The sequence below is a fragment of the Eretmochelys imbricata genome, chromosome 9, assembly GCF_965152235.1.
Source record: "Eretmochelys imbricata isolate rEreImb1 chromosome 9, rEreImb1.hap1, whole genome shotgun sequence".
In the NCBI taxonomy this organism is placed as follows: domain Eukaryota; kingdom Metazoa; phylum Chordata; order Testudines; family Cheloniidae; genus Eretmochelys; species Eretmochelys imbricata.
Window position 1 is genome coordinate 32,262,907 of NC_135580.1, and position 16,939 is coordinate 32,279,845.

At 43.8% G+C, this 16,939-nt stretch overlaps 2 protein-coding genes across 8 annotated transcripts in view; both read left to right on the forward strand.

The window, feature by feature from the left end:
* Positions 1 to 5,526, forward strand: part of ATR (ATR checkpoint kinase) — an 81,492-nt gene extending 75,966 nt beyond the window's left edge. For both annotated transcript variants that reach the window (XM_077826303.1, XM_077826305.1), the window contains 2 exons: positions 1,585 to 1,690; positions 5,011 to 5,526. In XM_077826303.1, coding sequence (XP_077682429.1) covers positions 1,585 to 1,690; positions 5,011 to 5,184 — 280 coding nt within the window. In that variant the 3' untranslated portion in view covers positions 5,185 to 5,526. The remainder of the gene's footprint in view (positions 1 to 1,584; positions 1,691 to 5,010) is intronic.
* A 1,275-nt stretch (positions 5,527 to 6,801) lies between these two features.
* Positions 6,802 to 16,939, forward strand: part of XRN1 (5'-3' exoribonuclease 1) — a 77,893-nt gene continuing 67,755 nt past the window's right edge. For all 6 annotated transcript variants that reach the window (XR_013347054.1, XM_077825748.1, XM_077825750.1 and 3 more), the window contains exon 1: positions 6,802 to 6,930. Coding sequence is in view for 5 of the 6 variants with exons in the window: in XM_077825748.1 (XP_077681874.1) it covers positions 6,856 to 6,930 (75 nt within the window). In the remaining variant the exon portion in view is untranslated. The remainder of the gene's footprint in view (positions 6,931 to 16,939) is intronic.

Sequence of the window (16,939 nt, forward strand, 5' to 3'; positions counted from 1 at the left end):
GACACACATGTAAGGTGAGGTGGTGGCCTTGGGGGGAATAGGGGGTAGGTGGGAGGGGACAGTGGGAATTTGGGATGTACAGGACTGCGGCAGCCAGAGAAAGAGGTGACTTTGCCCAGCTGCGGCTGCCGGAGAGAGATGATCCTCCTTCCCAGCCTCAGCTCTGTATGCACAGTGTGCACCTCTATCACAAGTGGCATAAAAATTTGGCTGAATGCTGACTCCCACATTTTTTCAAACTGAAGTCCAGGCATAGGAGATAAATGGAGACCATTGATTTGTTGACAGGTTTTCTTCAGTTCTGTTTAACAAATATTAATTTTGTTTGTGGTGGTATTGTTGCATGTTAAAAGAATCATTTAATTTTTCTCTAGAAAACATTATGTCAAAGAGTTTCATGTGTTTTTTAAAGCTAGCAACAGATAAAAGTAACCTTATTGAAAGAATTTTTGGGGAGCTATGAAGAGTAGCATTTCTCATTAAATTGGCAATAATCACTTGTTGTCAAACTGTAGAGTCCTTCATTATACAAAATGTCCATTAAATAAATGTAAGTTTTGTTTGGTTAAGGGTACCAGAATTTGATCCATTGTGAGCTGAATCAGTGATGCTCAGTAGTGATGACAGGCATAGAGTGTCTTTATTCCTTTGTGCTTGTATCCCATTTCTGAGCATTTGGCCTACCAATACTTAGATCATGATGGATTAATTGTAGTACAGACTAGGAATCTGTCGAGGATTCATGCTTAAATTGGATGTTCTATAATCTGCTTTTACTTCCTGGAGTTGCCACACACTTGCTACATATTTCACTAGACTGTTGGTAGCAAAATTGCTTACACTGACTAGTTTTGCATTAACTTGAGAACAAACTTAAGAGCTTTACTCAGAGAAACATGGAAGATAGCTCATGTTCTGAGGGCTGTCAGTTACATTACTGTTCCACAAATCTATCCGGATGAGTAATAAAACCATTATTTTTACTGCCTTCTGAAAGGTATGCTCTGTTATTTTATTTGCAAAAGCTGCTGTTAGAGGATACAAGATCTGATTCAAAAGAATAGTTGTGTTGTTTATAACTGCAGTCATGGACAAAGCTAACATTTATGAAATTACCAGTAGTGATACTGTAGAGAGAACTGTAAATGAAATAGACTCTTTAAAATAAAAGGAGGGTCTTCGCTAATATTTTTCCTTCCTTTAGGAAATAAAAAATTATAGGTTATTAATTAAAAAGAAAAGGAGTACTTGTGGCACCTTAGAGACAAACCAATTTATTTGAGCGTAAGCTTTCGTGAGCTACACGAAAGCTTATGCTCAAATAAATTGGTTAGTCTCTAAGGTGCCACAAGTACTCCTTTTCTTTTTGCGAATACAGACTACCACGGCTGTTACTCTGAAACAGGTTATTAATTATTAATATTAAGCAGTAATGTTTTATTTTAGCAAACAGAGTGTCTGTCTTGCGTTTTAAAAATTAAAGTTAGTAGTCAAAAGATTCTATTTAATTTGTCATGGTCAAAAGAAGTTTATAACTAATCATTTCCCACACAATGAACACTTTTTTTGTTTGTATGTTTTTAGTGTCTTGAAGACTTTTATCCATGATCCCCTTGTAGAGTGGAGTAAACCAGTGAAAGGTCATACAAAAGCACAGGTGAATGAAACTGGTGAAGTTGTCAATGAAAAGGTCAGTTGCAAGAAGTTTGATCTACTCTAGAACTAACATTTCATTATTTTATATTTCACAGTATCATCAATTGTTTTGGTCTAATTTATGCAAAGCTTTACTTTCCTGGGTTTTTTCTTCTAAACCTGTTGTAGCTGTTTTTTATTCATGATCTCTTTGCTATTGTTTAATCCTTAAAATATGAGACTGATATTTCAATAAAAACCTTCATGAGACCTACTGTACCTTTTTAGCATCATTCTCTAACGCAGTGTCTATACTGGTAAAATTAGGACCTATAATTGCAGTTCCACCTGCCATGGAAGCTGTAGTGTAAAGAGGGCTCATGCATTTTTACCAACATGTTATCCAAAGCTACTAGATGACATGGTGATGATACCACTTGAGCCCTGTCTGTGTTATGGATTCCACTGTTTCTACCATCAGTGTATCTTAACCCACTAGAACACAGTCCCCTTCAGAATGTGGAATGGAACCCACTCTCTTGCTCTGAGTCTGGAATGGAGTCTCTTGCTCTTTTAACAACCTAGTAAGTTACACATATAAAACTACATTAAAAGAACATTATTAGGGAGCGCCAGCTCTGCAATAGTTATGGTTGAGCAGCATTGTCTGTTTAAAGGTCCACTCTTCTAAGTACTATAAAATTCACACGCTTACATGGATTGTCTTGAAAATTTCTGTGCCTCATGGGGATGCTGGCTAGAGTTCATGATCTAAATTTGGATAATATAAGCAAGAGATTCCAAGATATGGTCCTCCCCACCCCCAACAAAACCCCAGCATTTTACAAAATCAGGGGCGTGCGTATGTATGTGCATGCACGCACACTGCACGTGTAGGGCTCAAACTACGGCTCTAATTGTTCCTCAACTGATCTCAGTCACTTGACATTTATCTCACCTAAAGCACTGCCCTTTGAGGGAGCAATATTAAAAATCTTATTAAAGGAAGATATTACCTTTCTAGAGAGCTATGGGCCAAAAGAGATTGAAATGTCCATAAGTAGCAAGACTATGGCAAGAAGGTTACCAGACATCTTATTGTCACAGTAGCTGGGTGGCTCAAAGAGATAATTTGTGGTAACTGAGCCTGAGCTACACGTAGGCAGTGTGAGTTTAAACTGCTGCCCTTTTCCGAAATCTGTGAATTATCTGTAGGCATGTTGCTACTTTCAGGGTATGTTAAACTGACTTTATATCTTTGGGAAATATGCCCTGCTAATTTGTACAGCTAATTTAGAAGGGTCTCTAGCTAATTTCTGAAATTACATATTTTCTGCACAAAGTTATTGATAAGAGATTATGAAGAGAAGTAAAATCTGTGACAGTTTGGAGTTGTGGCAGGCAAGTCAACAGTGGATACTATGTTGCATTAAGATTGTTTGTGGAAAAATATAGAGAGAAAAAAGAAAAACCCTGCACGTAGTATTCATTGATGTTGAGAAGGCTTATGCCACATTTCGAGATAAGTCATCTGTATAAGAATGAAACGGATAAGTCTTCATGTATCAGACTCATCCGGGACATACACATGGATGCTGTTACTACAGTTTGAAGGCCATACGGAGAAACTGACCCGTTTCCAGTAAGTGTCAGAGTCCATCAAGACATGGCACTAACCCCCTTTGTATTCATGTTAGTGCTTGAATCACTTACAGAAAACATCCAGAGACTGGCACCTTGATGCATGCTTTTTGTAAATAATGTAGCGCTTGTGCAGGAGAACAAAGAGGAAGTGGAAGAAGATGGAGGTGTGTACTTGAAAGAAATAGTATGAAAATCAGCAGAAATAAAACTGTATGGTGTATAGATTCAATATCTTGCAGTGTGTAGATTCAGTGATATCTTGCAGGAAGACAACAGGACTGTGAGTTTGTGGGGGTCAGCCACCATCAAAGGTACAGAAGTTCAAATACCTAGGTTCAATAGTTCAGCGACAACATTTATAAGCAGTACAGGAAAGGCATGGGCTAAAAGGAGAGAAGAGAGTAAAGTAGTATCTAGAAGACAAAAAGAAAAGGAGTATTTGTGGCTCCTTAGAGACTAACAAATTTATTTGAGCATAAGCTTTCATGAGCTATAGCTCACAAGTCAGTCACCCTGAAAATGAGAAACACACAGTTCATGATCACCTGTGAAAAATCTGGTTTAAGTGACTTGGCTAGCATCACACAGAAAGTCTGTGGCACAGACAGGGATAGTAGAATTCTGTCCTCCAGAGCAGTGTTCAAATGCCTTAAGCTGAAACCAGCCTACCCTCTAACTTCTGCAACAAATGAGGCAGGGGCCCTACAGACAACAATCTCTTTCACTTCAGAACCCTGATTCATCATCCTCAGAACAGGTCTGTCATGTGCACTGAATGAGATCGTGTTGGGGGGGGGGAAAGGGTATGTGAGCAGCATCAAGCATGTAATTAAAGTCTGTATCATAAAGGGGCTGCGTTAGTATAAGGGGACTGAAGTAAGTTTGTACAGCTAACTTTAATTCTGACATTTCCTAACACTTAAGAGCTTGACCTTGCAGTCAGTCTTTTGATGTTCTTTTAATGTAGTTTTTTTGTGTGTAATACAATATATGAGATAAATGAATGAGTGATCTTATTAAGGAATATATAGCTTCTTTTAGTGTAAGTTGAGAGTATATTCTCATTGGTTGGTGATACAACTGATGATACCCAAGAAAGGGACCTCACAATGTGTATGGCATAATAGTTGTGTTTTGCCTGTTTTCATGGTTGAGAATTAGTCAAAATACTTTATTTGGCTCAAGTCCGGTTCAAACTTGCAGACTCATTTTTTGACATCAGAGGAAAACACAATCTGGCCTACATCAGAAAAATCAGTCAAAAAAAACAATAACCCCACCATTGTCTGGTAAAAAATTGCTTTTCTGAACGTAATATGTCTGAACGTTTTTAAGTACAGTTGACTCTTGGCCTCTTTGTTACTGAGCCATATACATGTTGTGATAACGAAAGGATTTATATCAAATAAAACACATTTCATTGCTACCTGTTTCAAGAGGTTGTGCAATAGCTTATTCAATCTTTGATAAGTTCTAGCTGTAAGATTAATGCTAAGGCTATAGCTTGCCCAACAAGCAATCAGTCCATGAGAATGATTTACTTTGTTCATTTTTGTCAAACTATATTTTGAGAAAAAGTTCACAGATATTTGGATATTAAATCTGTTTATGTGGGATCTGGAATACATGCTGTAATTGGCCAGAACTTTATTTGGAAGAACAGGAACTGTTACAGATGTGACAAATGTATGGACATGTGAATTTTAAGTTTTCTTTTTTCCGTGTTTGTAGGCCAAGACTCATGTCCTTGACATAGAACAGCGGCTACAGGGTGTGATTAAGACTAGGAACCGGGTAAAAGGATTGCCCTTGTCTATTGAAGGGCATGTTCATTACCTTATTCAAGAAGCAAACGATGAGAACCTGCTCTGCCAGATGTATATGGGCTGGGCCCCATATATGTGAAATACTGCCTTCAAAACTTATGCTGCTGTAATATTTTTTTTAAAGAAAACGTTGTTGAATTCTTTTAGTCACTGTAATATTTTCTAGAATTACTACTTTTCTTGATTTCTGATTTTGTGAATATCTACATTACAACTTAATATGCAGCCTATGTAATATATACTATATAGTTGTAGTACATATGCTATGTATGTTGTATACATATATAAATGCACTCATTGCATTGTATGAGTTTGAAGATACATACATTTATACATAGATATTTGTATTTATGGAGACTGTTTTATATATACAGAATACAATACATGAACTATTAAACAGAATATACAGTCATCTCAACGATGCAGGTGTGTGTTTCCTATATACTTTATATTCAATCTACAATATTTATGAATGTGTATGTATACTCCCATATCTGAGCAGGGTCTAAATTAGCTTTATAAACATTTTTTATATATATTATATATTATTTATTTATTTATTTTTAGGGAGGGAGACAAACTTATTCTATTTCTAATTAATTTATTTTGTAGAAGACAAGTATTGATATTAAAAAAAGAATGTATATAAAATTAATTTTATATCAATATGGTTGAAAGGGGATTTTTAGCTGTAGTTGTATTCATATACCTATTTCAGAGTGGTTTTCCAAAACTAGAAACTTTTTTGCAAGATATTCATTCTCACTGAGGTTTTTCTGAAGTTTTGGATGGATGCAACCCTAGGCCGGCAGCAGGCTGAGGGGGGCCGGTGGCCAAGACCCTGGCTGGCAGCAGAGTGCCATTAAAAATCAGCTTGCGTGCCGCCTTTGACATGCATGCTGCAGGTTGCCGACCCCTGGCTTAGGCCTTTGTGTTTCCCTAGCATGGGCAAGCGCCACTCAACCAGGGTGAGTGAGGTTTGGTTTTGTACAAGCATTAAACAGAAAGGAGGATGAACGGCACGTGGATTTGTACATTTTCATACCAGTTTTGGGAGGCTCACATAGATCATTGTCCCCAAGGCAGCACTGGGCTCACGTCCTCCTATGGGCCCCTAAAGAGCCTTGCCGTGCTATGGACCCAAACTTGTACCCACTGTGGGGTGCCTGCTGGTGGAAATGCTTGCGCCCAGGTGCTCAGGGACAGAAGTCCGTACCTCACACGCTACCTTTGCTACTCACGAACCCCAGCGCCGGTGTAGTGCCATAGGGAATTCTGCCAGGGAGCAGTTTGAGTTTGTGCTGCTACACCGGCGGTCGAGGCAGACAGGGGCGGGGCAGGGTCTCTCACTGAAGAGGTGGCCCTTTGCCCTCGCCTGCGGGACAGACAGGGCTGCACCCCTCCGCCTCCCCGCCCCGAACGGGCTAAGCCCGGCAGGTCTGCGCTACCCCGGCGCGGAGGACGCACGGCCACATTCTGAGCGCAGGCACGCGCCAGGCTGTGCGGCGCCCGGCCGGCAGGCTGCGCTGGCCCCTGCCCCTGCCCCCAGGGCTGCCCCGACGTCAGCGGGAGGAAGCTTGTGAGGAAAGACGCTCTCTCTCTGCCCCAGTCTCTATGGGTGGAGTAGGGCCGCTCTGCGCCGCTCTCTGTGGTGGCTGGGCGGCCTGGCTGTCAGTAGGACGCGCCGGAAGGAAGCCAGCTGTGGGGGAAGGGCTGTTTGGGTCCGGTCGGGCTGGGGTAAGCGGCAGCCATGGGGGTCCCTAAATTCTACCGGTGGGTCTCGGAGCGGTATCCCTGCCTCAGCCAGGTGCTGAAGGAGCATCAGGTGAGCGGTGCTGGGCCGGGGCTAGCGGACTGGGGGGTGCGCACTCGCCTTGCCCCGGCCGCTCTCCGGGCAGGGGAGGGTGTCCCTGGCTTCGCCGCAGCCCGCTCACAGCGGAGGGCAGCCAGGAGCCAGCGCGGGCCCGGCCCCGCTAACGGCTCCGGGTTCGTGCCCGGCTCCCCGGCGCTGCGCTGACCTGCCTCGCCCCTGTGAGGAACCAGGCCGCTCCCGAGCGTTCCCCGCAGGATACGGTGCCAGGGAGCGAGCTCTGAAGCGGACCCCGCCGACACGCCTCCGCAAACACAGCTTCTGGGAGGCTGGGGCTGTGCCAGCCCTGCCGTTATGGGCAGAGCAGTGCCTGCCTGCTAGTCACCTTCCCGCTTCTGTTTGTTGATTTTTCTTTCCCGGAACACATTTAGGTCTAGCTCAGCAGCTTCTTATAGGTGTGAGTTTTTATAACACAGCATAATAAACTTGCTAGCAAACACCACTAGCTGCACCAGCAACCCCTATAGGTACGTTTGGAAGGCGCCTTTCAGAAAATAGAATGCAGCTGTTTTGCTTGACAGCATTGCTTGGATGTAGGAGACAACATCATGGTGAGGTTTTCTGAAGTGCTTAGCCTTGGTCCAACTCTGCTTCTATTTAAGTAATTGAGGATGGTCTAAAAATAAATAAAGTAGATGTCTAAATATATGATTAGGAAATGTGGAAATATATTGCTGTAGTCAGCATGTTGATGTTTATTGGAATAACTACATATTATTTTTAAGTAATTTAAAGACAGAGAAGTTGAAAATCATATCAGTTGGTGGAGGTCTTTATGCATTTAAATTAATACAGAATAAGGTAGGGTATGAATTTAAAGATTAACTATTCTTGATTAGCTCCATGTGTGGATGCACTTATTCCAGTATAAGAGTGCTTTATTCCAAATCATGTTAAACTACTTCAGAATAAGGCACTCTTATTCTGGAATAAGAGTATCCATACATGTTGCTAATCAGGAATAGCTATTCTGGAATAATTCCCCAAGTAGACAAACCCTAAGTAGCTAGGAAGAGGAAAGAATGGAAACAGAAAGGAAGACTTTCAAAGACGAAAGAACAATTAAACTATTAACGTCTTGTCCTAGATCAGTGGTTCTCAACCTTTTTATCATTTAGGGCTGCATATGCAGCTCTTTGTGTTATATGGGCCACATCCACACAATCTATGTACTACCTGTATGGCCCTGAGAATGTCACATGAGCCAAAGATGTGTGCTGGTTGGGCCACAGATTGAGAATCACTGCCCTAGATGAAGGGACAGTAATATCCTAGTCTTGGAAATTACCAGAGTCCCTGCTGGGTGTTCAGAGGGGGTTGAAAGTATAAAACAATGTTTGTTAACAATGCCTCCTCATACTCCCAGTCAACTGTTTGTTCATTTTGGCTTTATTTGCCCAGAGTTGCACCAACTTAACATAAGGTGTGATTTTAAACTGTTTAGTTAAACCAGTGCAGAAGGCTTTGTAGACACTCTTATTTTGTTTCTGACCAGGTTGTCTACAATTAAAAATAACTTTTCTGGTATAGCTATACTGTCAAAACCCTCCTAGTGTAGAGACAACTATGCCACCAAAAAGTACCTCTGCTGGTATAGTTTATTCCAGTTCAGTGAGCAAAATAGGCTATATTGGCTAAAGCATGCTATTTTTGTCAGTTTCAGAGTAGCAGCCATGTTAGTCTATATCCACAAAAAGATAAGGAGTACTTGTGGCACCTTAGAGACTAACAAATTTATTAGAACATAAGCTTTCGTGGGCTACAGCCCACTTCATCGGATGCATAGAATGGAACATATAGTAAGAAGGTGTGTGTGTGTGTGTGTGTGTATGTATGTATGTATATATGTACACATACTTACAGAGAAGTTGGAACTTGCCATACAAACTGTAAGAGGCTAATTAGTTAAGATTAGCTATTATCGGCAGGAGAAAAAAACTTTTGTAGTGATAATCAAGATGGCCCATTTAGACAGTTGACAAGAAGGTGTGAGGATACTTAACTTAGGGAAATAGGTTCAATATGTGTAATGTCTACACATACTATAATTGTCTACGCTAGGCCTTTTGATAGCATGCTCACAAAACTTTTAATGTAGACCTGGCTTTATTTTAGTTTAGCTTAAGTCATTGATTAATAACAGGTTTAAATTAAACTGAACCTGGCTTCCACATGGAGCAAATATATGTACACTCAGGGCCCTTGATTTGTATTGCATCATAATTGTTGACACTTAAGCCTCTCCTCATTTAAATGTGGTTCTGACTAAACCAATTTCTAACATAGTTTAGCCAGATAGTGTAGACAGAACCAAACAAAATTTAAAATTCAACATGGCTCTTAAAGTAGTTCATTAACATAGCCTAGTGTAAGTGAATCCTTTACTTAAAAATGGTTTAAAATGCCTTTTAAAATAAAGTTGCATCCCCAATGGTGGGACAAACCTCTTAGAAAACTGATTTTTAAAACTACATGGACTTTAGAACACGCTAAAATATTGCACTTAAGAAATTTTGGTCTCAGGACAAAACTTCCAAAAGAGGCTCCCTGCTGAATGCAGGCAGAGAGCAAGGAACGTGTACAACACACATTTTGAGAAAGCTGCCATGGATAGAGCTCACGTTCAGTTGTGCATGGGTTTAATGGTCACAGCATGTCCACTTGAGTCATCCAGTTACTGTGGCAAGAGATTGCCGAAAAATTCTCTGGCTGTTGACTGGCAGAGTCTTGCTATATATGTGCATTTCAGTTTGTTTGGTTCAGCAACTGAGCACAAGCCGACCTGTAGATACAGACTCTAAGATCAATAACTTTTTCAGTATTGCTTCCCCAAGGGAACATTGGATGCTATGCATTAGCTAAGAAGTACCCCAAATGACTGAGATCAGTTGAGTGATTAGTAGAGACTTTGGCTACGTCTACACTGCCATGCAGTTCAGACTGTGGAGATGGAAATAGGAATGTGCACCAAAGTGCTGAGCTGTAAATCCTCTACTTAGATGTTACGGGCATGAACTAAGAGGTTCCTAGTTTACATTAATGTAGTCCTGTTTGAAGAAGACCACATTAAGGTGAACTAGGAAACTTTTAGGAACCTTGAGGTACAGCAGGTTTCAAGACAATCCATGTAAGCATGTGGTGGATTTTAGAACACTTAAAGTAGTCTGCTTTTAAGCAGAAAACCATGTAGTTATGCCTTCTTTGTGGCTGGGCTGGGTGTTAAGTTGTTTCTGTGAAACAGTAGGATAAAAACAGGTTTCAGAGTAACAGCCGTGTTAGTCTGTATTCGCAAAAAGAAAAGGAGTACTTGTGGCACCTTAGAGACTAACCAATTTATTTGAGCATAAGCTTTCGTGAGCTACAGCTCACTTCATCAGCTGCATACTGTGGAAAATATAGAAGATGTTTTTATACATACAAACCATGAAAAAATGGGTGTTTATCACTACAAAAGGTTTTCTCTCCCCCCCACCCCACTCTCCTGCTGGTAATAGCTTATCTAAAGTGATCACTCTCCTTACAATGTGTATGATAATCAAGATGGGCCATTTCCAGCACAAATCCAGGGTTTAATAAGAACGTCTGAGGAACGGGGGAGGGGAGAAGGGGGAGGTTGGAAAAAACAAGGAGAAATAGGTTACCTTGCATAATGACTTAGTCACTCCCAGTCTGTATTCAAGCCTAAGTTAATTGTATCCACTTTGCAAATGAATTCCAATTCAGCAGTCTCTCGCTGGAGTCTGGTTTTGAAGTTTTTCTGTTGTAATATCGCAACTTCCATGTCTGTAATCGCGTGACCAGAGAGATTGAAGTGTTCTCCGACTGGTTTATGAATGTTATAATTCTTGACATCTGATTTGTGTCCATTTATTCTTTTACGTAGGGACTGTCCAGTTTGACCAATGTACATGGCAGAGGGACATTGCTGGCACATGATGGCATATATCACATTGGTGGATATGCAGGTGAACGAGCCTCTGATAGTGTGGCTGATGTTATTAGGCCCTGTGATGGTGTCCCCTGAATAGATATGTGGGCACAGTTGGCAACGGACTAATGCATGAACTTGGAAATGTTAGCACAGTGCCCCGTGTAATCTAGTCATTCTGGTTATTTATAACTGATGTTTGTACCACGTTTTTTTCAGTGTCAGGGATGTTGCTTTTAACTATAGTCTCGCTGAACAAAAAGAAGCAGTCTCCACTCAGTGCTCTTAATTACTAGGGTTATTCATATTCATATCAGTGTGTAGAATTTATCATCTGATATCCTTTATGAATGCCTGAGTGTCCTCCTAGAATAGAAACTCAGCAACAGCCACTGCTAGCAGAACCAGATGGAATAGGGAAAGGGACTAGCTGAACCTACCTGCTCACCCACCCCTTCCTTTGTGGAGCCAGCCTGCAAAGCACCATCACAAGATAAAGGTGGTTGTGGAAATACAGTCCTTTACAGCCTGGGGATCCTTGTTGATGTCAGCAGTTTGAGACTCTGTGGGCTTTTTTGTAGGGTTAGGAGATTGATTCTTTGTGGGAGTCAACTTTCATAGGCTGATTCACTCTATATAACTTTACCACCAATCTTAAGGCTCTTTACATGGAAAAGAGTAGGAATAAAGGAAAACTTTGAGTATTTTATCCATCATTCAACCAAGAGATAATTCCATGCTGTTCAAGGAAAGAAAATTAACTTTTAGTACCCCCAGAATTCCTTATATCCAGAGAGACTGTGTTTTGGTCTTTTTGAATCTGGCAGAGAGACTGATTTATGAAATGTCCACCCTTCATCTATTTTCTGGAACCTGAAGGGGAGATGCCTTCTACAGATTGACAGTTTCTGGTGATCAGTTGGCTGAGTGCAAAGCCAAGAACTGGAGCAAGATGGAGCATTAATTTTTGGTGATCAGAACATTTAGGGCTTTAGTAATCAATAATTTGGCGTTCTCTGTATTGAATTTGCTCAGGCTTCATGCATTACCAAGTGTGGACAGGTTGACTGAGTTAGTCTTGTTGTGGAAGACCTCCAAAGTCTAACTGAATCATAAAATTTATTTTATCCTCTTTTACTATCACAGAAATAAAATTTTTAGTGTTAATGTTGTTTGATTTTGTTTTTACTGCTGCTACTTCCTTTTGAACTCTCAAACTAAAAACATTCTGTGGGAGGCAGAATGATGTCATGTTAACTATGCCATAGTTGGAAGAAGAGAATATTCTGCGTATCTTTTAAATAATTGGCAAGTACCGTGTGATTTTTTTTTTTTCCATTCAGTTAATCACTATAAGGAGAAACTGTTCTGTTTATTTCTTGGAACGATTCACATTTTTGTCCTTTACACGTTGTACAAATACGTTTGCCTAAATTAATATTGTAAAGTGTTCTTCCCACTATTGCAAAAAGATTAGGATAATTTGTATACTAACATTTAATTACAAACACTATTATGAAATTGAATTCAGACTGGACATGTTTCACTATTTTATATTTGCTACAGTCCAGCAGCTTGCTAGTCTACTTGCTATCCTGTGTTTACAGTATTTTAGTAGAGAATGAGGAGGTATTGTGTGCAGATAGAAATCATTAAACATGAAGGCCTGATTCTCTTCTCTTGTTGGTGTCAGTCAGGAGCAACTCTGTTGAAGTTGAAGGAGTAATATTGGTGTAAAATTTGGGTAAGAGAGGAGAGAATCAGGCCAGAACAGTGGTAGCATGGAAGGAATTACTGTGGAAAACTAAAGCGGTTTGGTGATGTTTATCAGAGATGAATGTTCAATTTTAGATCTGAAAGCAAAGAAATTTAACAAATTCAAAATACTAGGAGTTATACGCAAAGTTTAAATATATGTGAAGGTGAGACATACTTTTCCTCGGTGGTTCTTTTATATTCAGAAGAGTACATAGGTGAGAATACTAGAAGGATGTAAAATACTGGGCCAGCTACTCAAATACTGAAGAAAGAAGCAAGGGTTAGTTTTGTTTGAAGAAGCAGGGAGGGGGCACTACCGGACAAGGCTACGTTGTTTCTTCTTCTGTTTGCTCTTGCCAAAAACATGATAGAAGAGAGAGGGCATAAAGGGCAGTTTCTATGTAAAACACAGATGATTATTTATAAAGTTCATCACAGCATGCATCTTCATATGTAGAAAATGTCATCTGCTACTCTTCCATATGTCTGCTTCATGTGAAAAGCGCATGTGGATCACCAAGGTTCTGTTTCGAGTGCTGTCCCTGTGGTTGCTCCACTCTAGATGTCGGTGCGTCCGGCGCCGTTGATCGGAAATGTTCAATAGCAGTGCCTGGTTGGGACGCATGCTCTCAGTTGGTATCTCCTGTCTTGTTGGAATCTTCCTGAGTGCGTGCGTCCCTCACCCTCCTAGTTCCTTCTCAACCGTCCTCGGCTGAAGATGGGACTCGGGGCAGTGCTACTTTTCTTCCCTAGTATCTTAGGAAACAGTAACAAAGAACATAGAAATAGTTATTAGTTACATCCCCGTTGTTTCCCCTCCTTTAGTGTAGTTACATAGTTAGTTACTTAGTTAAAAAAAAAAAGAACCAAAACCCCCAAATTTTTTCGCTTCAGCCTTGTCTCCTGCTGAGACACTCTCCCCTGCCATTTCTAATTCATAATGCCAGGGGCTTCAGGATTCAAAAAGTGTGTTTCCTGTCAGGACTCCATGCCACGGTCGGATGGGCACTCACGTTGTGTGAAGTGCCTCGGGGAAACTCACGTCCCCGCAAAGCGCCTCCACTGTACAAGCCTCAAGTCAAGAGCTCGGCGTGACAGGGACCTGTGGCTTAAATGCTTCTAATGGAAAAGTCCCTCCAGCTGCTTTTGGAGACAGGGAAAGTTAAACCTGCTCCCACACGCTTCCCGGCCAGATCCGAACCAGTTGAGAGCATTGCTTCACCCGCTCTGGAGCAGAGGCAAGAAGCACAACAGTCTCAAATGAGAGACGTTAACAAGGGTAAAGGAGCTCCTGCAAGATCCTTACCCTCTGTGCTGACAGTGCCAAAGGCAGGTGCCTCAGCCTTTTCTAACGCCACAGCCACGGCTCCCGCAGAGTGCAGAGGCAGGAACCCGACCTCCCGCACAGGGAAGGTTTCCGTGGCACCGGTCCTCTTGGCACCAAAAATAGTCATGGTGCCGACAGCATGCTCTACCCCGGAGCCAAGAAGAACGTCAGCACCAAGCCTGACTCCCACCCCGGCACCAGCAGCGGACTCCCTGCAGGGCACCTCCAAGCGCTCTGTGGCACCGCTGATGCTTTCACTTTCACTTGATAACAAGCTAGAGCACAAAGCAGGCTCAGCACAGCCCAGGGAGCAGGAGCAACAGTTTCTCACTCAGTGTGACCTCTCAGTACCACCTGAGCCTAACTCCCCGTTCCTGAATACACAGGACTCACTTTCTGAACAGCCGCTCTCCCCACCTGAACTGGCTACCTTTACTGACAGCGAACTCGATATACAGTAGCAGGCGGAGTTCTCTCCACCTGCCTCTCATCCTCCACCAGAACCTCTTCCACATCAGGTCATGGCTCACAGCCACCAGCCTCAGTTTCCCTACTCCCTCCCCGCCCCCCCGTGGGCAGCACCTGGGTTCTCCTACCCTATGCCTTGGCCTCAGTGGTGCCCTTGCCCACATCCTCCTACCACTCATCCTCAGACCTCTTCCACCAAACCACTAGTTCCTTCTGTGCCTCGATCTCCAGCTCTGTCCACTTCTAGAGTACCTGAACCCCTTCCTGAGAATGTGAGCTACGCACCATATCCTGACTCACCGACCCCTAACTCTCCATCAGTCCCAGACGGAGCCCTCTTCCCTCCGCCTCCACAGAATGTGGACGACTGTAAACAATTTCAAGAACTTTTCAGGAGCAGGGGCAGCAGGTTTGTATAATTTTTGGTGGTGCCCAGAATGAGTCCAAGTCATGCCCCACCACCGCACCTCCTTAAGGGTCTGGGAGGAAGTTTGGGTGTGGGAGGGGGGAGGTGTTTGGGTGCGGGCTCTAGGCTGGGGCAAGGGGTGGGCTGTGGGAAGGTGTTTGGGTGTAGGGTGTAGGCTCTGGGAGGGAGTTGTGGTGTGGGGTCTGGGCTGGGACAGGAGGAGTGAGTGTGGGGGATGTGCTCTGGGAGGGAGTTTGGGTGAGGGGTCTGGGATGGGGCAGGGGTGCAGGAGGGGGCTCAGGGCTGGGGCACAGGGGGTGAGGGCCCTGGCTGGGGGCACAGGGCTTGGGGTGAGGAGCTTGGGGTGCAGACAGGCTGCCCCAGGGTGAGGGCCAGAGAGGAGGACTCCCCCCAACCCTTTCCCCCACTGCTGCTGCCCCTCACCATAGCCTCACTGGGGGTGGGGGGTAGGGCTGCCCCATGCCCAGCGTGGGACAGAAGCAGTGACTGGCCGGGGGGGCATGCAGGGTGTCACAACACTCACCCAAGCCTCAGCTGCTCAGGTCCAGGAAGCCCCCTCACCTCCCCTGTGGTGGGTGGGTGCTGGAGGTGAGGGGGCTGCCATCACATGTGGCTTCCTCCCCTGCTGCAGCCTGCTGTCCCACACTAGCCTCTTGGCCGGGGTGGGGGTGGGAGGGAGTCCTGCCCCTTGCACCGGGGCTGCAGGCTGAGGTTAGGGGCAGGATCACAGGGTCAGACACTAAAGGAAGCTCCAGCAGCTGCTCAGGTGAGTGAGGTCCAGAGGTCTGTTCCTGCGTCTCCTCTTGGTGGGTGCTGGAGACAGAGAAGGCTGCGAATCATATGTGTACCTCTTCCCCTACTCTGGTGCAGCAGCAGCCAGCTGCCTCAGCCTGCTCTTGTGCTGTAGCCTAGCCTTAGGCCGCAGCGCAGCCAAAGGAGAGCAGCATGGAGTGGCAGGGCACCTACCCACTTTTAATCAGGCAGGGACACTCCTTGGCAGGTGGGACGCTCTAGGGCCTGGGGGAGGCGTGTGGCGGGGCGGCAGGCTGGAGCACGCTCTAGGCAGGGCCGGGGGAGAGACCCGGCTCCAAACATTGGTGGAGCTGGGCCCCCCAGCCCTGAATATTGCTGGAGCTCGGGCACCACGGGCCCATGTAACTCGCCGCCCCTGTTCAGGAGGGTGGCACTCAGTCAAAACATCCCCTTAGAAGAGGTTCAGGAGACACAACACAGACTCCTCAGAATCCTTCAACCATCTGCGCCCTCAAAGATCGCGCTCCCCATAAACAAAGCACTCCTGGAACCAACTGACACACACTGGCAAACTCCAGCTTCTTTATTACCAACTTGCAAAAAGGCCGAATGTAAATATTATGTTCCTGCTAAGGACTCTGACTTCGTATTTTCTCATCCACAACTGAACTCTGTTGTCCTGGATGCAGTCGCACAAAGGACGAAACAGCCACAATATCGGCCCACCCCACAAGACAAGGAGCTTAAACACCTTGATGTCTTGGGTTGCAAGGTTTATTCATCCTCCACTCTACAATTCAGAATTGCGAACTATTCTGCCCTCCTCGCCAGCTACAACTTCGATAATTACAATAAACGTTTTGAATTTGCCTCCTACATTCCAAGGATAGCAGATAGTTCTGGGAATCAGTTGGCCTGCAGTCAGGATTGATTTGAAGTCTGCTCTGCTATCCTTCAGGGACCCCTCTCATGAACACTTACTTCGCGCAGAAGTGGTCCCCCTTCTACAACTAGGTGCAGTGGAACCTGTGCTGACACAACATCGAAGGAAAGGGTTCTACTCCCATTACTTCCTGACCCAGAAAAAGACCGGGGGATGGAGGCCTATACTAGACCTATGCCGTCTGAACAAATTCTTGAGGATACAAAAATTCAAGATGGGCACACTGGGCACAGTAATTCCTGCACTGGATCAAGGGGACTGGTTCACAGCCCTCGACCTACAGGACACTTATTTTCATATATCAATTCATCCAGCTCACGGACACTGCCTACGATTCACAATCAGTCATGACCATTTTCA